General features: G+C 51.4%; 2 protein-coding genes across 2 annotated transcripts; both read right to left on the bottom strand.

The window, feature by feature from the left end:
• Positions 1–790: 790 nt before the first annotated feature.
• Positions 791–3,481, bottom strand: Lin7b (lin-7 homolog B, crumbs cell polarity complex component). Its single transcript, XM_051174336.1, has 6 exons — positions 3,371–3,481; positions 2,979–3,097; positions 2,761–2,832; positions 1,971–2,180; positions 1,128–1,291; positions 791–891 (listed from the first exon to the last, which is right to left on the bottom strand). Exons 1-6 carry the CDS (start codon positions 3,405–3,407, stop codon positions 870–872), a joined length of 624 nt encoding a protein of 207 aa, XP_051030293.1. The 5' UTR covers positions 3,408–3,481; the 3' UTR covers positions 791–869.
• Positions 3,482–7,442: 3,961 nt separating this feature from the next.
• Positions 7,443–26,705, bottom strand: Snrnp70 (small nuclear ribonucleoprotein U1 subunit 70). Its single transcript, XM_051174389.1, has 10 exons — positions 26,598–26,705; positions 25,909–26,065; positions 23,218–23,280; positions 22,914–22,968; positions 18,042–18,106; positions 17,858–17,920; positions 14,264–14,345; positions 11,201–11,302; positions 8,341–8,428; positions 7,443–8,267 (listed from the first exon to the last, which is right to left on the bottom strand). The coding sequence occupies exons 2-10, from the start codon at positions 26,053–26,055 to the stop codon at positions 7,592–7,594; spliced, it is 1,341 nt and encodes a 446-aa protein (XP_051030346.1). The 5' UTR covers positions 26,056–26,065; positions 26,598–26,705; the 3' UTR covers positions 7,443–7,591.
• Between the last annotated feature and the right edge of the window lie 764 nt (positions 26,706–27,469).

Raw genomic sequence — 27,469 nt, forward strand, 5'->3', positions numbered from 1 at the left:
CGCGGGCGGAGAGCTGGGGGCGGGACTCTCGGTGCAGCGGCCAATGATCATTCAGCGTGCGGCGGCCCGGGATGGGGGCGGAGCCCGGCAGAGGATGATGTCACCTGAATCTCGTAGCGCGCGGCGTGGAGCGCGAGTCGCGACCCCGCGTTCCCGCGTTCCCGCGGCGGCGCGCGCCTCACGGGATAGGAGAGCTGGGCGGCGGGATGGGAATTCAACCTTCAAGGTGGGAATTTTATTTCATTTTATTTTTCTAAGGCGAGGGCGGGCGGCTCCAGGGAGAACGTGCTCAGTTGGAAGGTGAGGCCCGTGGCCGATGGATGGATGGATGGGGGGCGAGTGCCCGGTACCCCGCACGCACCCCCGCGCTCTGCCGGGGAAATGCACGCCCCCACCCCGCCATCCCCGCCACCCCCGCCATCCCCGCCTCCCAAGCAGACAGTGGAACCGCACTCAGCGCTCCCCCGGCGGATGGTTCGCTCCGCCGCGCCTACAGAGGCAGCGCTCAGGCTCCAGCTGCTTGCAAGACTCCCGCGTCTGACCCGGTGGTAAAGGACCTTTCCAGGCCGTCCTAAGTGTTGGGGACGGGGTCTTCAGCGCTGTGCCCTGGCACTTAGACGCAGCCTTGGGCCGGGCTTCCCTGGCAGCCGGCCAGCCTCAGCCTTCAGAGCTTCTCGAGCTGCGGCTACCTCGCTACCCACACTGGAAAGAGCTTGGTCCTAACCCCAGCTTCACCCCCTCCTCCACAGACACTATTCCAGTATTCGCGACAGACAGACAAGACACTGGGTGAGGTTACAGATCTTTAAATAAGGTGCCAGTGACAATAAATATTACTGTACAGGGGAGGAGGGTCCTGCTCTGTGGTTTCAGCCTCGGGACTCCAGGGACCTGCAAGGGTGTGGACAGGGGAGGGTTAGGCCTAGAGGAGGTTGGGAGGGGCATGTTCAAGGGTAAGGTTCTGGAGACAACGGGGAAAAGCAGGTACAGGGGTTCTGAGATTAGGGAAGTCCGAGGGTCCCAGGGCCTTGGATACTGTGGTGGGGTCAAGGGTCAGGGATAAAGGAGGAAGGCCTGGTTTGGGAGTCTGAGGTTGGGGGGGGAGGGTGGGTCACTTGGAGGCTCACGAGTAGCTGTGGTGCTGCTGGCGCCTACGGGCAGATCGCATCTTCTCAAAGCGGGCTTCCATCTCCTCCAGCACCCGAGGGGTGTAGCGAACCACGAGCTTCACTGAGCCCTGGGCGGCCTTCAGGAGCTCCACCGCCTTTTCGTGGTGTTCACCCTCCACACTCTGCAGGGCAGGCCTCGCACAGACTGCTGGCCCAAACCGCTGCCCTTACCACCCTACCCAGGCCATGGGACCAGTGGATAGTGAGGTGTCTGCTGGGGTCGAGTCTCCAAGGCCTCATACCTCCTGCCCCCGGCCAGTGAATTTAGACTCAGCACCCACACCCTAAAACCTGCCATGTCACTGCAGCTTAGAACCCCTAGTCAATGAACCAGGTCACCAAACCTGTCTTCATCTTCCCGAAAGGTCCTTCTACACCCCTAAGCCTATTGCTCTCCTGCCCTCACAGCCCAGGCACACAAGCCCAGAGTTCTGGCCAGACTACCTCCTTGGCAGTGGTTCTGTGGATTCTAACCACTGGGGTTTTCAGAATGTTGGGTGGCGCAGACTTCTATCAGACTTCTATCCTTATGTCAGGGGAGTGCAGTTACAGACCCTATCTGTTCTCATCCAGAACCTCCCTCCGCCTCTTAGTCTGAGAATCACCCACCCTCCCACATCCAACCCAAACGCTCCTCGTGCAGAAACTCCATCCTCTACACTGGGCTGGTGTCCTAGCCAGGCTCTCCTAAGTCCTTGAGGGCCAGTGCACCCCACAGGGCATCCACAAAGGCTGTGCTCCCCGTGGAAGGAAGGCAACTGTCCGGGAGCTTCCTTACAGGCACTACACTACCCCACTCACCACACCATTCACAGAGAGCAGCTGGTCTCCCCTCTTGAGGCCGCCATGTCGATCAGCCACGCCTCCAGGGATGACTCGAGAGATATAGATGGGTGAGTTCTGCTCTTTGCCGCCCATGATGTTGAAACCTAAACCCTCATCAGTTTTTGGTAGTTCCACAACCCTGGGATGTGCGTGGCCCTCACTGGCTGTGAAGGCAGCCACCGTGGCCTGAAAGAGAGAAGGTGCCTTGGTGTGAGGGATGCCCTGCTCCTTGAGGTAAGGGCACTCCAGCCAGAGCATAAAGGTTAAGCAGGGGAATCCTGGCACAGCTCAGCAGTAAGCCACCTTGTGGTGGCTAGAGCCCGTGTGCGAACGCTTGCATTCTTTCACAAGCCAGGGAAGTCCACACAGGTATGTCCTCAGGACTTAGCACCTGCCGATCTGATCTTGTTTCCAGACAAATGGAAACTAGTCCGCACTCGGCGGGTGAGGAGGGGACTGGACTGAGTTTGCAGGCAGTAACAAGAAGAGGGTGGCATTGCAGATTGGTGACCCTGTTTATGACATCCAAATGGGTTGTCTTTTAGGGTCATCTTCATGGCAGGAAAGTGAGGCCAGTTTCCATGCCTGTTGCTAAAGAGAATCTCATGTGCATTCAAGTTAAAGATGTGCAGTTATTTAAAGGGTATTATAAATAAATTTTCATAGGGTGGGACAGACATGGGCAAATGAGAAGCAGGGAGCAGGCCGCTTTGGGAGGGCACTGTACCTTTCGTGGTCACCCAGAGCTGTGGGGGCAGTCGCCTACCTTAGCTGTGGCGTGAGCCCGCACTTCGGCACTGCCAGTGATGTCCAGCGTGTCATAGAGCTGCTCGTACACCTGGGGTGGGGGTAGGGGGCGCAGCAACATGAGGGAGACGCCAGTCCACAGCCTCGGACACAAATTGTCTGTGTCCGCTCGCCCGCTGCTGCCTCCGCCGCACACACAGCTCAAGGAACGACAACTCACAGCACCAAGGTGCTCACCTCGCGGATGGCGGAACAGAAGCGACTCTGCAGGACCCGCTGCAGGGCCTGCAGCTTCTGCGGGGGCAGCTCTCCGCTGCGCTGCAGCCGCTCCAGGAGCTCCACGGCCCGGGACACGTCTGCAGAACGCGGTGGGGACCGCGAAGGCACCCGAGGACAGCAGGAAGGGCGACCGAGGTCAGGCTGGAAGCGATCGACACGGCCCGCAGGTCCCCTGGACCCCAACCCCAAGCGGGGTGTTCTTGGGGCGCTCCGCCCCGGACCCTCCCACGCCCACGGACCGCAGGTCGCGCCCCGCCCACCCTGACTCCACCCGCCCCCGGCCTCTGCCCGGCTGGCGTGGCCCACAGAGCCCAGACTGGACCCCGTCCCCCTGCCCCGGGAGCGCTTACCCCGCTCCAGCCCCAGCGGCTCCACCAGCGCAGCCATATCGGCGGCCGACACGAGCCACCCGCCCAGGCGCCGGCGAGGAGGAGGTGCAGAGCGGGGCCCCGCCCACCCGGTGCCGGCAAGGAGGCGCAGCGCGGGGCCCCGCCCACAGGCTACCAACAGTTTAAGCCCCGGCCCTCACCACTGGCGGCGAGGCGGTGCTACCGCGGTGGTCCCGCCCACTCCGGAACTCTTGCAAGACCTTCGTCCTCTGGGCCTGGTGCCTGGCTCCCGATGATGGCCCTCATCACTACCAGATGCGTGGGATTTTCTGGTCTCGATCTTCCTGCTGCACCGTCGGGGTGCTCTGCTCCTTATAGCAAGCCTGTGCCCTTTCGGTACTTTCCCCTCATTTCCACACTCACAAGCCCAGAGAGGCATGGTTTCTCAGGCCTCCAAGGACCTAGAAAAGAGTACCCTTGCTACTTGGAAGCCTGGGATGTATATACCAAGAGCCTGTCTCCAGAAACCAGAAAAATAAAATCTGAAGCTGAAGATGTAACTCAGGAGAGTGCTAGCCCAGCATGCTCAGGACTCTGGGTCCCACCCCCAGCAACACATAGGTAGGTAGATAGTGCACTCCTGTGATCCCAACACTCTGAAAGGGAGGCAGGAAGATCAGAACTCTGCTCAAGGTCACCTTCAGCTATAGCGTGCACACTAACAGAGCCTAATGGTCCACACCTTTAATCTCAGCACTCCAGAGACAGATTTCTAGGCCAGCCTGATCTATAACTGCATGTTTCAGGCCAACCAGGGATACATAGAGGCCCTGTCTATACACAGAGACCGATCTGAGCAGGGACCTTCAGGTTCACTGAGATTCTTGGAAGATAAAGTCAATGAGCCATCAGTCTTAGGTCACCAAGAGTGCCCAAGAAGCTGGGCGTTCAGGATGACACAACAGTGGCCGTGTATTGCCATTTGCATGATGGATTTCTATCTTCATATAAATCCCTAAGAGAGACATGAGATGGCCATATGTGTACCCGAAGGCAGGCATCCAAGGCGTCTGGATTGCAGAAGGGGCAGGAGGAAGGATACCATAGACTAACGTGTAACATTCCCGTATGGGTTGAGAGGTGGAGAGTTCTGAGGTATACAGTAGGCTACCATTTGTTCTGAGGGTGGCTGTGTGAGGGAGCGCTTGCAGATCTTTTTAATGTGAGAAGACTGTGGTTGAGCTGGGAATGTAGCTCAGCTGACAGGGTACCTGCTTTGGGTTCAGTCTCCAGCATTGCATAACCCTGGTGTGATGGTGTACTTCTGGGACGGCAGCCCTGTGGAGGCAGGAAGATCAGTTGGTGGCCAGCTTAGACTACAGATGCGTTATGAAATAAAAGCCTGGAAACTGGAGCCTGTGGCGCCTGAAAGGAGGCCTGGGAACTGGAGGTCAGAAGATGCTACTACGGTCTCTGCAGTTTGGGCACAGGTATTAATTAAACCAAGGGGACACTCGTGCAGGAATAAGGAGGCATGAGAAGAGCTGGTTGTTTAAAGAGGGTGGTAGTGATGGGGAGTGCTGTTGACGGTTATTGAGTTACAGGGCTCTGGTTTAGCTGGAGGTGTGGGGTCACAGAAAACTGTGTGTTAAAGGGCAGAGTGGGGGCAGGCTTCTCTGCCTCTCTACCATAGTCCTCTAGACAGTAGCAATGTCATGACAAAACATCACTGCACCCGCCTTCCCTAACTACCCATTTCATCAGATAACCAAAGATGGCCTTGACCCTGGCGGCCTACCCTCAGCCTTCCAAGAGTCAGGGTAAGGCTTCAGCCACCATTCCTGGCTTCAAAAGCAGCTGAACCGAACTGCCTCCCTGTCTTTAGTTGAGGTAGACTATTGTCCTTAATCCTTTTGAGCCACCTTGAGTCCCAGGGACAAGCAAAATCAAACTGGACAGGCCCCGCCCCAGCTGGAGAAATGATCCCTGGTGTTAGGTTCCACTCTCAATACTGAAATGAACACATTAAGGACTTTTCAGGACAGACTGGGAGTCCAGACAATGAGTTCATTATGGGCTGAACTACACCTTGTCCAGGACTGCTTAATCACATACCTCTTACCCTGTAACAACCCTATCCAAGACAGACAAGGAGTCACTGAGCTGCTTGTCCCTCTTCAAGTGCTGTGAAGAGGTCCAGCTGCTGTTCAGGAAGTACTGAGCTCTGGCCGGGGAGAAAGGTGACTGCAGCCTTCTGTTCTTGCTAAGGACCCTGGCTGGGTTCCTGTTATCAGGTGACCCACACAGACACGAAGGAACGGACAATCATAATTAAAGCTGGGTGATGGTGGTACATGCCTTTAATCCTAGCACTTGGGAGGCAGAGGCACGTGGATCTCTGTGAGTTCAAGACCAGCCTGGTCTCCGAGAGCAAGTTCCAGGACAGCCTCCAAAGCCACAGAGAAATACTGTCTTGAAAAACAAAACAAAAAAAATACACATAATCAAAAGTGGGTTTATTTATTTTGGTTTCTTTCTTTTTTTTTCTTTTTTTTTTTTTTTTTTTTCTTTTTTTGTTTTTGAGACAAGGTTTCTCTACTGCTTTGGCGCCTGTTGCATAATTTAAAGTATTTTTAAAACCCTGAGCCATGTGGGGCTGGAGAGATGGCTCTTCCAGAGGACCCAACAACCACATGGTAGCTCACAACCATCTGTAATGAGATCTGGTTCCTTTTCTGGTCTGCACGCAGAACACTGTGTACATAGTAAATAAATAAATCTTTAAAAAATGGTACAAAAATGCATGTATCTTTAAAAAACAAAACAGACAACAGTGTGGTTGCTGAAATCTCACACTCGGATTCGGAGGGCTCTCAGTATCACACTGAGCAGCTCAGTGGTGTGGACACAGGCTTCGTCAGCGTGTTACGAGAGTTTAACATTTCTACAACTTTCCCAAGGCCATGGATATAGTGGCTATTCCCGCCAGTAAGAACGATAAGCACCCATTTTGAAAGCAAACACCATGCATGATGATCCACAAAGTACAGTAGTGACAGCTGGGAGGGGAAGGGACACACTGTCGACATCCCACAAAACAAGGACGTCACCACACCCTCAACGGAGATAATCAACAAATGCACAAAAATTTTGGGAGGGGCTTCTCTCCCCTGTAAGAAATCCCAATAAATCTGTTCACCCAGCAGCGCTTGGATATTTGGTCTCAGTTCCCAGTTGTATTTTCCATTCCCCAGGGGGGAATAAATTATACCAGCACACAGCACACACAACCTGAGGACGGCCTCATGACCACTCACCACTTCAGTGCTCGGGCACTCGGGCCCACACTCGGCAGGAGCTTGTGGCAGGTGCTCATGAAGAACAGGAAACAGCACAACACATCCCCAAGGACCGATCCCACACACTGACTTACTTCCCCCACTGGGGCATAGCCATTAAGACCCACAAAAGGCACCAGCACTTGAGGACAAACATTCCAAGTGACATGAGCCTTATCAATTCCTTAAGGGCGGCCATGTCCCCACCGATTCTCCCGCAATACCTTTCACACGTTCTCACTGGCATCCACAAGGACACACTGACTCACCACGGGCCTACCTGCAACACGGAAGAGACAAGGGGTGAGTCCGTTTCCTTTCAGCACAGCCACCTGTGGTCTCACGTTGCAGCTGTTTCTCGCTATGTGCCGATATTCGTGTATGTAGACTGGAGCCCTGTCAGTCACATCTAAATGGGACTACCTTCAGCCTTTCTTCAGAACTGCACCAAGCTAGCCACTGCCTCCTCAGGGGTCAGCAGACCCAAAGCTATCCCATGTGGACCTCTCAACTGCTGATGGCTATGTCATTAGCAAACTTTACCACCGGGCATGCTCTGTCCCATCCCGGCTGGCACTGTGTCTCTTGGCGTACTGTCCTGTCAGGTGTTCAGGGGTTAAGGGCTTCCGTTCCACCTGCTAAGCAGTCCTGGTCTGGGGCACAGCCCCTGCTTCATGTCCCACATGTGCACTGGTGGGCGGGACATATGAAGGGACAGCCTTCCGGGAACAGAGCAAGTGCAGTAATACGCCAAGTGCCCATTATCAACAGGAAATTAATTTTATTTTTAAATCAAGGGACCAGAACAAAAAACAAAACCCCTCTACCCTCAGAGGATAAGCCATGGTGGGAAGGCTAGGAAGGCAGGAGCAGAGCAGGAGCATGTCCACAAAACGGAGCCTCTTCATTCGGGTGCTGCCTCCATCAGGTAGCCATTCTCTGGGGCCATGTACCCGTCACCACCTTCTGCCTGCATGTACATGTCTCGGCCATCACTACCTAGCCCTTCCAGCCCATTGTCCTGACCACTGCCACCCCCACCCCGGGCCTCATCCCTGCCCCGCTCACTGCCCCGCTCCCCCCGTTTGTGCTCTCGATCCCGATCCCGGTCTCGGTCCCGGCGGCGTTCCCTCTCACTCCGGTGGCTCCGACGTCGCTCCCGGTCTCGATCCCGGCCCTTCTCCTCTGGGCCATCAGGCCCGTCGGGGCCAAGCTCTCCAGGAGGCCCATCATCAGGAGCTGCATCACCAGCTTCAGAGGGTTCAGCCATGTCGCCGCCACCACCGCCGCCGCCGCCGCCGCCGCCTCCACCACCTCGAAGCTCCTCTTTTCGCTCCCGTTCCCTGCGCGCTCGCTCCCGACTCCGACTGCTTCGTCGTTTCCGGTCTCGGTCCTTGTCCTTGCTCCTCTCTCTGGAGCGGCGCCTCTCGTCTTTGTCTCGACTCCGGGAGCGCCTCCTCCGGTCCCGAGAGCGGGAGCGTCTTCGCTCTCTCTCCTTGTCTCGCTCTCGGCTTCTTTCTCTGCGCTCCCGCTCGCGGTCCCGGTCCCGGTCCCTGTGTGGAAGCGGGGAGGGGCCCGGCCTACATGAGGTTAGCATGTGTGCAGGGTGCCCCATGACTGCTCTGTCCCAAGAAACCAGGTGCCCAACCTTACCTCTCATCATATCGGGAAGTGTCGTCCCGGCCTGAATGCCTGATGTTCACATCTGCCCCACCTCTCCTGGTACCACCAAGGCCACCTCCTACGGGTCAAGCAAAGGAACACAAAGGTCAGTGGGAACAGAGTACAAATGGCAATTTGAGAGGGGGCTCCTAAGTAGCTGACAAAAACCAAATACCTCTTGTGATTGCTATGGGCACAGTCCATGCCAATCATTCCCATGTCCCTGTGTCACAGAATAGCCTGTTTTCGTGACAGGCTTTCACGAGGTGCTAGAGCTCAGAGACGCCTTAACAAGAGCCTTCATAGCTCCCAAGCTAGTCTACCTCACCAGCAACTTGTACTTTTGTGCACAAAGTCCAAAGTGTGGCTGGAAAGGAAAGCTGGAAGAAGCTAGGCATGGAGTTACACCTCTTCAGTCCCATACTCGGGAAGACAGGGCCAGGTGTTATCTTGAGTGTGAGGCCAGCCTGGTCTACACAATGAGCCCTACACCAGCCAAGGCTACACAGTGAGACCTTGTTCTCAAAGAAAAGATAGCTAGGAGACCACACACACACACACACACACACACACACACACACACACACACACCCGCTTCCCAGAGACCCTTCATTTCCAGCCTCCTTAGCTGCCCTGCTCCCCACAACAGGCACAGCGTAAACCTTACATTTATCTTCCCCGAGTCTCTAGTGTCTACTTTCCTGTAGGCCTCAAAGCACCAACTCAGATCCTGCCCTCATCAACACCCTATGCACCTGTCAGGCTGGTTTCAAGCTCACCAACTGTGCAAAGAAACCACAACCACGCCCCTTCAGACCCTGATATGCTACAAAAAGAGGGACTTTGCTGAATTTGAAGATTTAACGCTTGATCTAGAAAGGTGGTATGTACCTGACCACCTGACCAATGCCACTAAGGTTCCTTTCAAGTGGGTGCCCACTCATGAGCCTTTGCTCCCAGTGACTTAGCAAGGAAGGCCCCTCACATGTCTGTGGTCTCCTGCACCACCCACTTGAAGAGGGTTCAGAGAGGATGAGCTTCACACAGGAGAGGGTAGAGGTCAGCCACATGCCAGGCTGTTAAACTAGGAAAGGTAACAGGCTGGACTACTACAAAGCAGGACCCAGACTTTCAGCTGCCGGATCACAACTTAACAATGGGCTAGGCCATCAAATAAGAGGATGTCAACAGCATCTTTAAAAAAAAAAAAAAAACAACACACACTCTCTCTCTGCACACTGAGGTGAGCGCCTACCCTCTACCACTCTAGTCCAAAATTAACGGAACAAACATCTCATTCTTTTTGTTTGTTTGTTTCTTGAGACAGAGTTTCTCTGTATTGTTTTCGAGCCTGTCCTGGCACTCACTCTGTAGACCAGGCTGGCCTCGAACTCACAGAGATCTGCCTGTCTCTGCCTCCCCAGTGCTGGGATTAGAGGTGTGTGCTACCAACGCCCAGCGAGACATCTCATTCTTTAAAAATAAAGAGCCAGACATATAATTTCAGAACTCAGAAGAGTATGGCAGGAGGATGGATCTTCATGGGCTTCATGAGAGACCCTTTCTCAGAACCACACTCAAGTAATAAAACTGCTATACACTTCAGATGGAAAAGTGATGCGAATTTTCACAAAGGTTACATGTCTGCCTGTGAGTGAATCAAACTGTAAGGAGTTAGGTTTTTCCTTCTGCCGCTGGTCTTGTCCCGCCGCCGCGCCAGCCCCAATTAACACACTGAGATTCTGTATTTGATATTATGCTGTTGGCCAGTTACTAGTTTCTTATCGGCTAGCTGTCTTAATTATTAACCCATTTCTGCTGATCTATGTATTTTCACGTGGTCTTCTCTTACCGGGGAGCCGGCCGGCATTCTGCTTTCTCCAGACTCTCCATCTTGACTCCTCCCTACTACTTCCTCTTTCCTCCTTGTCTCCTAGTCCCTCCTACCTTCCTTTCCTATTGGCCAACAGTGCTTTATTCATTAACCAGTATGAGAAACATATATACAGAATGGCATCTCCCATCACCAAACTATCACATTCTCAGCAGTCTGTACACCAAGACAACTGGCTTGCTGCTGACATTTCAGGACTCTCCCAGCACAGCACAAATTCTCAAGTACTCATTCTTTTTCTAAGAACTGGGGGCCTCTGGGGGTTGGGGTGCTAAGTCAACTCAGCACAGGTGAAAGCAAAGCCATGTAATACCGCTCAAGACAAAGAGTGACCTAGCACACAAGACCTGCATCCCAGGCAGAGCCTAATACTTAGCCATTAGATTGTCCACAATCTCTCAACATCTAGCCTCAAAGCCCCCTTGGTGAGGATCCATTGACATCATGGGCCCGGGACTGAGACAAGAGCCCTGCATCAGTACGTCCTTCCTGTCCTCAGGCTTCAAACCCTTCAATGTATCTCCAGATTTGCCATAGTAAGAACCCTGACAGAGATGGCCAGTGACAACTACAAAGGCAGCATGTAGGGACAGATGTAAGGTCAGAGCACACACAGGCTGTTGCTCTCTTGCTCCAGATGTGAAGTTAGAAACTGAGAGCGAATGAAGAAACCATCAGTGAAAACAAGAGCAAACACCCTCAAACCTAGCCTGTGATAGCAAGTACATTGGGCGCAAGGTGGCTGAGGTCAGTCCTGAAGTTACTCCCAATGCAGAGGAAAGACCAGGGTAGCATGGATGCTCATGCGTAGGTGTTTGTATGTATCCCAGTGTCTAGAGCCATGCAGAGGACAAGAGAAGACAAGCTGGAGGCAGAGGGGACGAGGCAGCATGTGGGTTGGGGAGAATGAAAGCAGAATGACCCACAAACACAGGCCCAGGGACACAGGGTACTCACCTAGCCGCCGGGGCCTCCAGCCCTTCACAGTCCGGCCCCTCTCCACATCCACAAGGACTCTCCTGCCGTCTATCTTCTTGCCATCTGCATGCTTGTAAGCGGCTGCAACAGATGTGGGGGAGGGGGGATTCCCCAGAAGGGGCTCTAGTCAGACAAGGATCCACGCAACAGCATCCCTGCCCCTCAAACCCCATCTGCACACACACACTCACACTCCCACCAGTCAGCCAGGCAACCAACAGCCAGACAGCCCTCGCCCCACCCCGAAGGGCCTGCTCCATCCAGCCCCCTATTCCTCCGTGGCACCCCCAATTGCCATTGGGGGGCAGATAGTCACCCTGGCCACCCCCAACTCCCATATGATGGAGCAGCCCCCTCCTGCCAGGGCGGCCAAAGTTGCTGCAAAGAAACTGGAGGTTAGCTGAATGCTGGCCTCTGCTGTGGGGAGGGCTCCTCCACACCCAGGCATGCACCCTAGACACCATGCTGGGCAGGAGGCTGGCTAGGCCCCTCCACACCCAGGCATGCACCCTAGACACCATGCTGGGCAGGAGGCTGGCTAGGCCCCTCCACACCCAGGCCACACCAGTTTTCCTTTTTTTCTGTGTTTTCATTGGGAGGTCAGTGCGAGGAAACAGACATCAGAACAGAAATGAACAGGAGTGGAGACTGTAAGGAACTGGCAGGGACAGATAGAGGTGGGTGCTGAGCTCCCCAAGGGCCTCCAAGGACCCTGGCTGGGCCCAGAGGTACATGTGCCGTGCTACTCAGAATCCCTGCCTTACCTGAGCAGACTGACCCTGCCATCACCTAGCCTGGCCAGCTCTGTCCTCCAGGCCAAGCTCCATGGCCAGCAGGGCACACAGCCCAGCATGAGCCCTCAGGGAAGTTAAGGAGCATAGGACAGAGTGGGAAGGCCAGAGTCCAGGCCTGTGATCAGGCGGGGATGGTAAGAAGGCCAAAAAGACCCTGTGCAGGCCCCAGCCCTGGCCTCAGGGTTGTGCTCACCAACCACAATACCCTGCCCCAACCCTGCCCGCTCCCCCCCAATAAAAACCAGAGGAAGAGAAAAAGGTGCCATTTACCGATGCCGGCCTTGCGGGTGTCCAAACCGAGCGGGATGGGGGGGGCTCGGCAACTCCTGGGGGCCTGGCGAGGAGGCGGGCTTCCCGGGGGTGGGGGTGGGACACGGGACGCTTACCTGGAGACCCCAAGCTTACCTGAGCACTCACACAGACCCCACACCCACCACCATGGGGGTAGCTAAAGCTACAGGGAAGGTAGCCAAGTCTTGGGAGCCCTGAGAGGGAGACTCTATTCCCACATCACCTAAAGACAGGTGGATAAAGGAAGCAAAGGGGCCTGAGAGCCTCACAGAGGGATGACTTGAGCCTGGGCTGGGTCTGCCCTGCTTGACCTTAAACATCAGGCCTCGAGGCCTCAAAGCACCTGCAGCATCACCACTACCTAAGAAGTCACACTCCGCTATGCACAGGCCCAGCTCTCAGTACTGGGGCCAGGCTTTTCCACCGCCAATTCCACATGCCCGCCCACTAGTGGCAGCAGCTGAGGCTGGCACCCAGGGGACACCCCTGGGATCCAGGAAATGGGGTGCTTCCCATGCTCCAGGAGGGGCCGATTGGCCCCCAATCCCAGAGTAGAGAGAGAGGGGAGGGAACTTGAGAACTGAGGTCAGTCAAGTACAGGAACCCTGCTCAGGTTCCCCATCCCAAATCCCAGGAGAGGCCCAACCCAGAGAACAGCAACAAGACCATGTGATGTGTCAGTCTAGGCTTCTCTCTCTTTCCCTCTCTTCCGCCTCAGTACAGGGTCAATAAAAACTGCCACACCTTCATTGTTTGACGCCTGTTCCACCCTCCCATTCCCCAAACCCAAACCCATGCACTTTGGGGAGCTCAGGCACTGAGCGTCAGTTGCCTTCAAGAGGCCCCACCACGCCAAGGAAGATAGAAGGGACACAGCACTCCAAACTACAAGCCAGAGTCTCTCCAAGACCACTACGGTGACAACCCCAGAGAAGTCATAGGAGTGAGGGTCAGGCTGAAGGGCTCCACACAGAGCCCTGGCCCAGAATACCCCAACTTGAGGATTGCCAACGTGGCCCCAGGTTACTAGGGGCTGGGTGGAGCCCGACTACGGACAGAGGCAAGGCCTCTCTCGCCGAGGTCCACCCTCCCCCTGGGGTCAGTGACATTATCAGAGAAAGGGGGTGGAGGGCACCCAAATGAGGAAAGGGCTGTGGGTAAGGGGGACTGAAGGGTGACTAGGGTGGGAAGGGAGGCCTCGCTGTTCCTAAGCTGCCTGGCTAAGCTGGGCTGGTGTGCGGTGCTGTGATCTTACCCATGATACAAACCCTTATACCAACCATACACTGAGGTGTTGTAAGGGGAGCGTAAGCATCAGCTGCAAGCCAGCTGCGTGGTGGCTGCAGTGACAATAAGAACAGTCAATTAATACGGCGGCCCCTGGACACGCCGCAGCCCTGCCCACCCCCACCCACCCAGCCCTGCCCAAGTGGACGCCGCGCAGCCTCAATGGGGCTTTGTCGCTGTGGAGGTGGGTGCTAAACACGCCCACCAGATCACTGCTTGATGAGAACTGGGTGGGGCCTGGGGTAAGGAGGTGGAGGGTCGGGTGGCCCAGTCCAGTTCTACTGGGGGGAGGAAAGGGCTGGTTCAAAGGCCAGCTGTCACTCCAACCTGGTGGCCTCCAACTCCAATGGAGGCCTTTTGGGGATAAGATCCCCAAATCCGACACCTCCCCCCACGTCCAGCAGCCCCATACCTCACCCAGTGCCTTCCTGGCCCGAGGTTCAACGTGTGACACTTACCTCCCTGGGCTCACACACACGTTGTGGGGGATTTTGGTTTTTGATTTTTAAAAAACACGTGTATATATATAAAAAAAAAAGATATATCAGAAACAGAGGGAGAAGAGACAATGCTAAAGTGAGGTATGGCGGGGAGGGAACAGACGACGGGGGAGAGGCCGGGAAGCAGAGGTGAGAGGGTCAGAAGGAAAGGTAAAGGCACAGGCACTCACAGTGCATGTCTCGTTCATGTTCATACTCGATGAAGGCGTAACCACGGGGTTTCCCAGAGCGCTTACTGTACACCATGTGGATCTGTGGGGCAGGTAGAAGGCAGTCAATGCCACAAGGTTCAGTTCAGGGTGGTCCCGCCCACCCCATTACACAGGCTTGGGCCGAGGGACACTCTAACACACACACACACACACACACACACACACACACACACACACACACACACACGAACGAGAAGGCAGGTAGGCTGGAGGCCCCTGCAGGACAGAACAGAGATGAGAGAGCATGTGGCTACACTGGAAAGGCCATATAAGGCCAAGCAAAGCTTCTGGGCCCTCTCCACATGCCAGTGACACAGGAGTCTTGAGTACAGGGAACCAGGATTCAGACAGAACACTGGGACACAGGGGTGAGGCAAAACAGGTAAGACTTCTGGGAGATAATGCTATTTGAGCAGGTGCCCAAGGGATGACTAGCCCTCCATCCACATCATTGTCTGCCCACTCATGGATGGATAAGGTCAATGTCTGAAGCCTGCTCAGGAAACAAAGACTAACTCTACAACCTGTAATCTTCAAAAGCCAACTGAGATTCTAGGCTGCCAAAGCCAGATTCCATCAGGCCTCAAAGGGCAGGGTGGGGAGGCGAGAAGAACCAGCTCATGAGACTCAGGGATCAGGGACAGGCCAGAGGGCCCATCCTGGCCTAAGCAGCTGTGTCCATCATGAGCGTCAGGTCTTACTTTGTCTCCCAGCAGAGGAAAATAAGGCACAGAGCAAAATGAGTTTTGATATCAAAGCTTTGCTCAGCATCTGTTTTCTATCTTTGTTTCTCAGTACAGACCTCACTCTGTAACCCAGGCCAGTCTCAACCTTACCACCATACCAACGCCCAGCCTTGAATAATTTTTTGAGACTGATCCCATTGTAAGATAACTGTGAGCCACCACATGGTTGCTGGGAATTAAACACAGGACCTCGGGAAGACAGGCCACTGCTCTTAACCACTGATGCATATCTTCAGCTCTCATGGCCTATTGTTAATGGTGTGTGTGTGTGTGTGTGTGCGCGCGCGCGCACGCGCGCATCTGTAAATACTGTATGTTTTCACGGCTGACCATGTGGTTACTAGATAACCAATTAGTGTTTCTCCCTGATTCCCTTCTGTTTTTCCTGCATGCTCCCATACTGTCTCCCTTTCTCTTTTTGGAAACAAGTCTCACTAACCTTGGCTAGCCTGACTTTGTTAGGTTTATCAGGCTGCCCTAGAACTCAAGAGGTACATCTGCTTAGAGTGTCTCTCTCTCTCTCTCACACACACACCCCCACCCCGGAGTACTGAAATTAAAGGCACTACACCAGGCAGCAGAGACCCCAGATTGAGGGCCACATAACACATCCTGTCATAGGTACCTAACTCTGCCATATAGCAGTAACATCTGTTGATTATATAAAATTAACAGGTTTCCCTTAGCTACACAGCAAGTTCAAGGCCATTTTGGATAATTAGTAAGACATTTCAAAATAAAACAGAAGCTGGTAGGGGCTGGATAAACCACTCCTCAGGAGTCAAGAGCATTTTCAGCTCTTGATGGAACCCAGGAATTGGAATTAGAGCTAACAAGTCTCTAATTCCAATTCCAAAGCAATGACACTGTATACACCTGGTGTACCTATATACAGGCAAAAGGCACGTGAGTAGCACGTGAGTAAATCTGAAAAAAAAAATATAGAGAGAAAAAGAAGGGAGGAGGAAGAGGGGGAGGAGGAAAAGTCTGATAACAGCGAGACCCTATTTTGTTTGTTTATGAGATATGGCTATCTTCCATGCCCTGTGAGACCCTGTCTTACTTAACAAATAAAAAAATCTAAACAGAGCCAGATGGTGGTGGCTCCCAGCACTTGGGAGGCAGATAGGCGGACCTCTGTGAGTTCGAGGCCAGCCTGGTCTACAGAGTGAGTTCCAGGACTGTTGATGTAGATTAGTTGGTAGACTTAAGATTCATGAAGCTCCAACAAGACGACAGGACAGACTAAAACTTCCCACAGGAGGCCTTTCTCTTTGAGCAGATGGGAAGTGGGGTGGGGGTAAGTGGGAGAAGCAGGAGAGGAGGGAGGGGGAACTGGGATTGGAATGTAAAACATAATTTAAAAGAAGATTCATGAAGCCCTGATGTTCACCCCCCAGGATGGGGAGACAATGTGGCTGTAACCCTGCTGTTACCCCAGCACTCTGGGGGCAGATAGGAGGGTCAAAAGCTCATCTTAAAAGATTAAAATCCGGTGAATTGATCGAGTTTGACCTCTAGGAGAAAAATCCTGGAGAAGGAAAAAAATGGGAAGAGAAAATCCACCTCACAAGTGGTTCTCTGATCTCCACACACCAGCCCTACCTCCTTCCCCAATGAAATCAGAGGAGCCAAGTTTGGTTCCTGACAACCACATGGCAGCTCATGGTCATATGTAATTCTAGATCCAGGGAATCCAATGCCGCCTAGCCTCTAAAGACCCCGAATATACATGGTAGTGGTGTAAGCATATAATCTCAGCATTCAGGAGGCGGAGGCAGGTATGAGTTCAACAACAGCCTGGTCTACATAGAGTTCTAGGGCAGCCAGAGCAACACAGAAACCCTATCTTGAAAAAACAAAACAGAACAAAAGATAAAATAAAAAAAGGGCTCAGTGGTTAACCAGAGCACTTCCTGTTCTTGCAGAGGACCTGGGTGTGGTTCCCAGCAACCCCAGGGACTCTGGCCTCCTTGGACACCAGGCACTAATGTAGTACACAAGCAGGCAAAGGGACTCTCATAAATAACTTTTTAAATAAACAAACACAGCACCATTTATACCAGGGCTGGGGATACAGTTTCAGGTACAATGCTTGCTTAGCTTGTATATTGCTGTCTGGAGCTTAAACTCTAGTCCTGGAGACAGAAGAAAAGGAAGCAACTAATGAAGGTCTTAGGCAGTGAAGACAAGAGGACTGGAGTTCAAGACCATTCAAAGCTTTAATGGTTAAATTTGAGAGCAGCTTTGGATTCAACAGACTGCCTCAAAAAAAGCTGGGTGTCAGTGGCGCCTTTAATCCCAGCACTCGGGAGGCAGAGGCAGGTGGATCTCTGTGCGTTCGAGGCCAGCCTGGTCTACAGAGCAAGTTCCAGAACAGCCTCCAAAGCTATACAGAGAAACCCTGTCTCGAAAAAACAAAAACCCAGCTAGACTTAACCTATAACCTTAGTGGGCCAGTTTCCTCTCCAAGTGGAAGGCTGACAACCTGTGCTTTAAATCCAGAAGAACTCATTGCTAAATGTTACCTTTTTTTTTCTTTCTCCAAGACAAGGTTTCTGCGTGTACCTGGCTATCCTAGAACTCAGAGATCCACCAGCCTCTGCCTCCTGAGTGCTGGGATTAAAGGTCTGCGCCACCACTGCTGGGCCCAATGTTACCTCTGATACCAAAGGAAATAAACCTAGACCCTGAAAAGATGTGAACCATCCATCCCCAGGTTGGGAACCCAGCCATCTTCCTCTCTTCAGGCTACTGCTCCCTCCTCCAAATACCCCCAACTCAAACCTCCACCCAACCTACTCACTCTTTTGATGGGTCCATACACCTCAAACTCTCTCCGAAGCTTAGATTCTGTCGTGTCGTAGTTCTACAGGAGACAAAGCTAAGTTAAATGGGAAAGCACACTGTTCCAAAGTCCTTAAACAGCCCAAGACTAGATAGACCCAATTCTCAGCAGCCCAAGTCCCCGGGCCAGGATGGGTACTTACCACTCTAGCCACAAACAGAGTCTTGAAGGCATCACCCTGAGCATTGGGATCATTGTGAGGGTCCCCTGTACCAGGAGGAGAGAAACTTGTAAGTACATAGTGTCCATCGTCTTGGTAAGAAGAAATGTGCACACTATAAAGACATGAAGACGGAACTAAGTAGGGCCCCTTCTGAAAGACAAGCTCGCCACGACTTGGCAAGCTTGATTACACACCCTACTTGGGTTTGGCTTCAGCAAAGCTAGACAGCTTTTCTAGAGTGGTTGACAGATGAGGGCAAAAAAGCTGCTGGGGTGAAAATCAGATTAAATAGATAGGATGTGGCAGACCAAGATGCCATTTTAGAACTGTGGACTTTGAGCCAGGCACACGCCTGTAATCCCAGCACTCAGGAGGCAGAGGCAGGTGGATCTTTGTGAGTTTGAGACCAACCTGGTCTACAGAGGGAGTTCCAGGACAGCCTTCAAAGCTGCCTCGGAAAACAAAAACTAAACTAAAACTATGGACTTTGGTCAGTCGTTCCCAGTAAAAGGTGAGGTCTATGGGACCTCTCTGGAAAAAGACTCAAGCTATCTTGTTCCCTAATATATACAGCATACTGCCACTCACTCGTAAGACAGACTGCAACCACAGCCAGGGGAAAGTGTGACACCGTAGTCTCGGATCTAAGACTAAGCAACAGTACAGGTAAACTGGGTGTGATGGCCCATGAATTAATTCCAGCACATAGGGCACAGAGGCAAGCAAAACTCAGCCTGGCCTACAGACTGAGTTCCAGGCCAGTCAAGCTACACAGTGAGACTCTGTCTCAAAAAGAAAGTAAGTCAGTCAAGTCAGCCCAGGATAGGTTTTTTTTTTTTTTGTTTTGTTTTTTTTGTTTTCCTTCTCTATATCCTACGGCCTATGGTAGGACTCTGGGCTAGTGCTAACTAAAATGACCAGGACCAAGTGGTATAAATAGAGAATTACCTTCCATGTGGCCACCCAGGGATTAAGTCTTCAGAATCTATCAACCACTGGTAGCACCTTTAATCCCAGCACCCAGGAAGCAGAGGCAGATGGATCTGAGTTTGAGGCCAGCCTGGTCTGCAAAGGGAGTTCCAGAACAGCCAGAGCTGTTACACAGGGAAACCCTTTCTCAAAAAACAAAAACAAAGAAAGGGGCTGGAGACATGGCTCAGGGGTTAAGAGCACTATGTGCTCTTCTAGAGATCCTGGGTTCAATGCCAGCAACCACATGATGGCTCACAACCATCTGTAATGAGGTCTGATGCCCTCTTCTGGCCTGCAGGCAGACATGCAGACAAAACACCATATACTTAAGTAAATCTTAAAAAACACATCAGGAGATCTACTGACTTCCACTGGGGCCTTTAAACATGTTTAATCAGTCCAGACAGACTGTCCTTATGACAGATTATTTTATCATATTTTTGACAGGAAACAGGTATTGATATTTAGCATGTCTCTTCAGTTATCAGTAGTGATGTTCCCACCAACATGGAAACTAAATCCAATCAATCAATCAGCCACGGCAATGGTCCTTTTGATCACAAGGGCATCAAGGGCATGGCTGTTAATATGGTAACAGAAGAGGACTCAAGACATTAAGACTTTCACAGGTTGTGATGGCATATGCCTTTAGTCCCAGTACTAGGGAGGCAGAAGCAAGCAGATGTATCTCTGTGAGTTTGAGGCCAGCCTGGTCTGGTTTACAAAGCAAGTTCCAGGACAGCTAGAGATATTACACAGAGAAACCCTGTGGGGTGGGGGGAAACATTAAGACTTTCAACTTCATCTCCACCCAAGAGATGCTCCTCAAAGTTTCAACTTCATCCTAGGAGCTGTCCTGCTACACGAGGCCTTAGCCAGAGTTTAATCCTAGGGTGTTAATAATTGGGAGGAATGAAGAGCAAGGAGTTAATGGATAGATACTATTATCTCCTTTTCTTTCTCTTTCAATAGATTTCACTTTATGAAGCAAAAGAAACCAAGGGCAACAACTTTTGCAAAGGGACTGTGTAGCTTGGCATTGGTGGCACACAACCCTAACCCAGCACGCAAAGCCGGCCTCATCTATAGAGTCCCAGGACAGCCAAGGCTACAAAGCAAAACCGTCTCAAAAGAAAAAACTAACCCTGAAATAAGGGGGCATGGGAATGCACACTAGAATAATAAAGTTAGGAGAGTGCGTGCACAAAGGCTTGGGTCCCATGGAGCACAGCACCCCATAAACTGGCTGCTGAGACATGTCTAAAGGCACCAAGGTAAAGATGGTCACACACACCCCAAACACCAGGTGTAGGGTACGATGGGAGCATGTCCAGTGCTGCCTGCAGGGTGGATGGAGCCAACTGAGAACTGAGCTTCCATGAAGGGCAGCCAGAAGTGCTTAGCACACAAAAGAGGGAAGCATCTCTATTGGAGGTGCAAATTCTTGCTTACCACAGGGCTGATAAGGCACTAAAGGTTGAAACTCAGGCCACCAAATCAACAATACTCCTACCTGAGAGGACACATTACCTGGAAAACAGCAAGTAACAGGCAGTGCCTACCACTAAGTGTGCGTGTGTGGTACGCTTGCCTCTATACTCAGCTACACCCTTTGCACTCACTGGTCAGAACCTTGAAAAGAAACTAGCCCACAAGAAGCCTCAAAGCTAGAAAGCTTCACTGGGCTGATGTGAAACCCATAACTCCCCCTCTGCATAAGACACTCCACCTTGACAAGCCACTACTTTGTAATTTTGAAAATGGCAATGAGCATTCCTGCTGCAGACATCACGCGGAGTCCACAACATGAAGGAGTGCAGGTGCTCAGCAGAGCGAGTCTCCTTGGATAGCTGTCGACTTTGACAGGGCAAAGCAAGCTTCTAAGTTAGTCAGTACAAACAGCAAGAGCCTCCCTATTGGGCCTGATCAATGCTGTCCTGTTTTAAACACAATGCATACCCAGAAACCACCCAGAAATTACCTGATGGGGCCTAACTTCATTGATCTCTACATTCACCCCAATTGGAGACATCTTCAGTCACATCCAAGAGCTTGCTATGCTGGTTCTTAATACTTTTTAAACACATTGTAAGCACAGTATCATTATTAACATGACTAATTTCTAAATTTATCTACAATCCCTCATCTAAATAAATCCTTCAACTGGGGCTGTTTCAGAATGACACTTGTATACACATACAGCACATTTAAACTGCCATCCAATCAAGCTCCAAGTCTTGCTTAGTTGATGAATCTTCTGACCTTAGTCCATGCTTCCCCTACTGACAGCCCCTAACCTTTCCTTGTCAAGATGTTTTAAGGAAGTCAGGTCTCATATTCTATGCCTGGTGCAAAGCATAACTCAACAGACAGAAAGAGAAGGGGCTTTACGCTGAGAGCGGGAGAGAAAGGTGAGCACTTGTCCTTACAAAGCCCCATAAAGGATTTTGGCGGGGGGACAGGTATACAAGACGCACTTTGCAAGCCAAAATGGACCTGGGTGCTACTAGTGGACATGAGTGTCTAACATTGTGACATTTAGCAAGCAGAAAGGACAGATCTTGGTGGTAAGCTGGTTAAGTTATATTGGCGTTAAGATGGCTAATCTAGTTGTAGACTTTATCACATCTGGAATCCACTAAAATCCAAGTGGCTGGGTATGCCTGTGGGGATTTCTGGATTGAATCATTTCAGATAAGAAAGATCCAACTTAAACGTAGGCCACACCTTCTGTTGGCAGCCAACATAACCATGAATGACTTAATTTTTGCCTGCCTGTCTTCACGCTCCTGCCAAGTTCATCCATTCTGTCATTGAGCCATTCTTTCACTGCTATTAGAATCTACTTCTTCAGAATCCCAACACAGAACAAAAGATCAGAAAAGACCAGCTAAGAATCCAACTTTGTGGGACCGGACGGACACTAATATACTCTTAGCTTTTCTGTTGAGAGACAGCCACTCTAATAAATCAATTGTATTCTCTCTCTCTCTCTCTCACACACACACACACACACACACACACACACACACAAAATTTTCCCTATTCTCAGTTCTGTTCCTTTAGAGAATCATAACACAGATTAAAAGAGAGAGAGAGAGAATACAAACAACTGGAAAGCCTTGTCTCAGGGAAGGTCGAATCCCACAGGAATTGGGAGGAGGTAATTGTGTGATTTGAATATGGAATGTGAGTATTTGAAAGAACATCTAGCTAGGTATAGTATAAGAACCAGAGCTCCATGCCCCATTAGCCATGTATACTAAATACACTTGAGATAACCCACAAGTGCTAGGACATGGTTTAGAAAAACTGATTCAGTAAGGCAATAGATGGAGATACATAATGACGAGTCTTTACGTACTAAACACTGAGATCTCACCCTTTTGAGCCTGGTTACCAAGCACTACTTAAATCCTCCACACCTGAATAGTGAAACATCTCCACTTCCAGGATCAGGAAGGCAAGGAGAAAGCCAGAACCAACTGGCCGATCACCTCATGCCTTATCCTGGAGACACAGTAGGATGTGCTCCCTTACAGATGGGATAAGGGACTGGGGTATCCGCACCCCAGTTAAAAGCCTACATCAACTGGAGCTGGAGCGATGGCTCGGCACCGACTGCTCTTCCAGGAACTGGGGTTTGATTCCTAGAACCCACATATCAGCTCACAACTAACTAACTGTCCAACTCCAGTTCCAGGGAACCCAATGCCTTCTTCTGGTCTCCTACATGCAGAGAGGCAATACACTCAAATGTATTTTTTTTAATCAGTAAGACATACAAGAACTTTAAAAAGTATGACCTGGCAAGAGGGGCAAAATGAGACTGCAGGGGAAGAGACTGCAGGGGAAGACTGACAGCAGGGAGAACCTTACACATTTTCAGCTCTGTCTCCACCTCCTGCTGGCGCCGTTCAATCTTTTCCCGTCTCTGCCAACACAAAGAAGAAGCAGAGTAAGTGCAAGCAGGGCACCCGGACGGCAGGGACCATCTGGGAAAGCGCACCTAAAAATATACCAAGACTAAGAGGTGCCGGGTGGTGGTGACACAGGAGGCAGGGGAGGTGGAAGTCTGTGAGTTCAAGGCCAGCATGGCCTACACAGTGAATTCCAGAACAGCCAGGGACACACACAGAGACCCTGTCTTGAAAAACAAGACTCAGAGGTGAAAGCAACATACCTTTCTCTCCATGCGTTCCTCCCGGGTTTCTGCCCTTGTTGGAGGAGGGGCATCTCGAGGGTCCTAGGAACAAGAGAGGTGATGGAAAATAGCAAGGTACACCACAAATGCAATTAGTTCCAGTACAAACAGAAGGCAGAGGATGAAAGTGGTTCAAAGACATATGCTCCCTGGACCATTGGTGACCACACTACTGAAGGTCTGTAGCAAGGACAATACAAAAATCTCCACCAGGTGTTGGTGATGCAAGCCTTTAATCCCAGCACTCGGGAGAGGGGCAGGCAGATGTCTGAGTTCAAGGCCAGTCTGTTCTACAGAGTAAGCTCCAGAACAGCCCAAGTAACTTTATGTCTACTAGGAATAATTAAAAGGAAAGAAAACTCTCATTTTTGAAGATCCTTTTAAACAAAACACAGAAACAATTCCCTTATATTTACGAAAAGCATCAATCACCAGAGGTAGGGTGGTGCATGCCTTTATCTTGGTACTTGAGACGCAGGTGGATCTCTGAGATGGAGGCCTAGAACTCAAGCGAGTCCCAGGACAGCTAAGGCTACACAGAAAAACCCTGTCTCAAAACAAAACAGCATCTACAATGACTGGTAGATATTTGTTCATCAGATTGCAACATAGCTGTACTATATAAAGTACAGTACATGGCCCCCAAAGTCAGGAATTCTGCAACTTCTCACAGTTCCAAGTATGATTTAAGAGAGCCAAATGCAAGTGATAGAAATAAGTTTGAAACAACAGCAGGCAGGGTAAACTTCTAAAGCAAGACAACCTGTAAGGCCACAGCAGGTCTGGGAATCCTTACCAGCCTCTCATTAAATACTAATTGGCCCGTGACCTGCAAAAAGAGCAGCACTGAGCTGTACCCATTAAACTCAAGTTTATTGGCTAGTAATATTTCCCAAGTGTAGGTTCATCAAGGCAGGCAGGCAAACATTACTTACTAAAGAATCACCTCTCTGTTATTTATTACTGGCTTTTCTACTCAATGGTAGAATGTTTCTCCTAAGACTTCTGGTTATATGGCAGCATTTTATGTCTGCTCCAATGGCGAGCATGACAAATTTTCTGAATGAAAGAACAGACACTTAAAAGCTGAAGTGATTCGCATTCAGTCATAAAAACCCAACAAGTACAGAGGCAAAACCCCAAGTTCCTAGTTGCAGGACACATTGCTCAGCCTTAGGAAATACTATCCTCTTTCAAAACTTCCTTTATTTACATTTACCTTTATTCAGATGAGAAAGTGTACATGTAAAGGACAGAGAACAACATGCTAGAATGTAGACTTTCCTTCCACATTGTGGATTTCAGAACAGAACTTAGGTTCTTGGTAACAAGCATATTTACACCCAAAGCCATCTCCCCAACCAACACTATTCTCTTAGTATCACTAAAAACAAAACAAACAAACAAAAAAACCAGTAACTACAATAACAAATGTGACATTTACTAACTACCCTATGCCAAATCCTTTAACATAAATTCTGTGACTCAGCTCTCCACTGGTATCATCTTACTGCCACCTCTTGCTAAAGGATAATGTAATCACTGTATCAGAAATATGTTTTCTGGGTTAGTGGCATACACCTGTATATTGATGCTTTGAGTAGGAAGAAGAGGATTATGAGTTCAAGGCCAGCTAGCCTTATTGACAAAGGGAAATCAAGACCATCGAAGGCTCCATGAAAAATTGTCTCCAAACAAACAAACGACAGAAAACTTGAAGACTGGAGACAAAGTCTTTAATCCCAATAACTGAGAACAATGAGCAAAGCAGGCGTATCTCTGCAAGCTTTAAAAAACAAACAAACAAAAAAAAATCCACACAAGACAAAATGGGCTGAAGAGATGGCTCAGTGGTTAAGAGCACTGGCTGCTTTTCCAGAGGACAGGTGTTCAATTCCCAGCACCCACATGGTAGCTCAATCCCAGGGGATTTATGGCACCAAGCAAGCAGCATGCATGTAGTGCATGAAGGGAAAATACTTATACACATAAAATAATCTTTTCAAAAACTTTTGATAGGTATTGTTTATTACATTTCTTTCTTTTTTTATAATTAATTTCTTCACGTATTTTACATCCAAAATAAGTAAGTCTTTAAAAAAATATAAAGGAAATTAGCCAGTCCTGAAACTGAACACCCATTAATTGTAGCATTTGGGAACCTAAGTAGGACTGGCACAATATCAAGGCCACTCTGAGCTACACTGTAGTGACATCTTGCTTGTACAAATAAAGCCTGTCTGAGGGTCAGAGAATGGAGCTTGCCACTAGCTAAGAGGTCTGGAGGTCTGTCCATTTACATTACACAGCAAAACCCTGTCTCCAAAAACCAAAAAGGGGCTAGTACGATGCTTCTGCAGGTTAAGGCTCTTTCCACCAAAACTAAGAAACTCAGCATGATCTCCTGGGCCCCTAAGCTGGAAAGAGATCCGATTCTTTCAAGTTGTTTCCTGGTGTTCACAGGTTTGCACACGCGCGCACATCCACACATAACACACATTCAATTGTAATTAAAAACATCCATGAAAATAGAACGCCCACAAATACAGAAAACAAGATCGAGAAAAGTCAACTCATAAACCACACAACTAAAAAAATGTCTAAAAGCTGAACTCCAAAGTGCCGCCTGCTCCCACTGGGGACCCAGGCCCCATGTCTCGGGGTACTCACCTCAAATTCTCGGATGTACGGCGCAATGCCACAATAGGGTTGGTTGTGATGTTTCTCGTGTGGCAGCTTTTCTAGGGGCGGCAGGTACGGGATGGGGTCTCGAGGGGCAAAGAGAGCCAGAAGGTTGGGAGGCAGAAACTGTGTCATCTTGCCAAACCTGAGACCAGAAGCCTTACAGTTAGGGGCCTGTAGCACAGGAGGGCCCAACCACAGACGAGGGCGGAGAGACCCCGGGGCGCCGCCGCCCCGCGGGGGCTGGGAAACAAAGGGCGGGCACCAGCAGGCGCGGGACCCAGAGACCTGCAGCAGCGCGCTCGGGGCGGCCGGCCGCGCCCCGGGAGACTGGGGCGGGGATCCGAAGAAGAGACCAAGCCGGGGGTGGACGTGGGGCGCCCGGGGTGCCAGGGGCGAAAGGAACTGTGGGTAGAGGTGAGGATGCGACCCCCCCCCCAAAAAAAAAAAAAAGCGAGGAAGAGCGAGGCGACCCGCGAAACGCAAGGGCCTGTGGGTAGGGGCCCGCAGAGGGCGGGGGAGGGGCGCCCAGGGCACGCTGGGTAAGGATGGGGCTGGTTCGAGGCGCCGGCCCGGCGAGCGGGCCGCAGGCGCGGGGGAGGGTTCGGGGCCCCGCAAAGGCTTGTGGGTAGCGGCCCCGAGCCCCGCTCAGGCCGCTCGCTCGCTCGCTCACTCACCGCGCGGCGCGGCGCGGCGCTCTCCCCGCCCGGCGTTAGTCTCAGGCCTCGCGGCCGCCGTTCACCCACACGACTCCCGCTCTGGCCTCCACCCGGCTGGCGTCCTCGTCGGCGATCTCCAGAGGCCCGCGCCGCGCGCGCAAACCAGGCCGCTCCTCACGGTCCGCGCGGCCTCGGCTCGCGACGGGGGACGGGGACTGAAGCCCGGCTCGAATCCCTCCGCCGCCCGCACTGCGCATGCGCCCCCGAGGGCCTGGCCCTACAGCGGCCACTGCGCACGCGCAGGCCGGGACTCCGCCATCAGAATCCTTACGTGCCGGAGCGGCCTCGGCCTGGCAAGCGAAGCGCGCATGCGTGCCCAGGCACTAGGTCGGCCCCCACCTCGCGCTCTAGCCAACCGCCTGTGCCCGCGAGACACTTCCAACGCCCCACCCCTTCCCTGACACTTCCCGGGCCTTGTGCGCATGCGCGAACCGAGGGCCAGGTGCGATATCCTTCCGCGGCCGGTTAAAAAGTGCCTGTCTGCACAGGGTCATCGCTTTCCAATCCTATTTAATGGATAAGTTCTTCCTCAAGTCTCTTGTATGTTCTAGCCACTGTTTGGACTCTAGGGACACAACCATTGACAAAATAGGCTTCTTAGACCTTCATTGTTTGGGGGAATGATACATTTGTTTAGTGGGTTTTCTTTTTGCGTGTTCTGTTGTTTTCCTTTATTTTATTTTTTGACAAGTTTTCACTTTGTGGCCCAAAATTGCCTTGCATTTTGTGTATATGTGTGTGGAGGGTGCACTTTTGGTTGTGTGTGCGCGTGCGCACGCACACTTAGAGTTTTACTGTGCAGCCCAGGCTACCCTGACTCACTCTGTAGA

Source organism: Phodopus roborovskii, unplaced genomic scaffold, assembly GCF_943737965.1.
Source record: "Phodopus roborovskii unplaced genomic scaffold, PHOROB, whole genome shotgun sequence".
In the NCBI taxonomy this organism is placed as follows: domain Eukaryota; kingdom Metazoa; phylum Chordata; class Mammalia; order Rodentia; family Cricetidae; genus Phodopus; species Phodopus roborovskii.

Excerpts from the sequence above, each read along its gene's own strand:
- Lin7b (XM_051174336.1), bottom strand. The coding sequence starts at position 3,407 with ATGGCTGCGCTGGTGGAGCCGCTGGGGCTGGAGCGGG. Across the intron at positions 3,098-3,370 it reads GCCGCTGGGGCTGGAGCGGG|ACGTGTCCCGGGCCGTGGAG; the intron begins GTAAGCGCTCCC and ends CGCGTTCTGCAG. Across the intron at positions 2,181-2,760 it reads GGGCTCACGCCACAGCTAAG|GCCACGGTGGCTGCCTTCAC; the intron begins GTAGGCGACTGC and ends TCTCTCTTTCAG.
- Snrnp70 (XM_051174389.1), bottom strand. The coding sequence starts at position 26,055 with ATGACACAGTTTCTGCCTCCCAACCTTCTGGCTCTCTTTGCCCCTCGA. Across the intron at positions 23,281-25,908 it reads CGTACATCCGAGAATTTGAG|GACCCTCGAGATGCCCCTCC; the intron begins GTGAGTACCCCG and ends TCTTGTTCCTAG. Across the intron at positions 18,107-22,913 it reads GGAGACAGAGCTGAAAATGT|GGGACCCTCACAATGATCCC; the intron begins GTAAGGTTCTCC and ends CTCCTGGTACAG.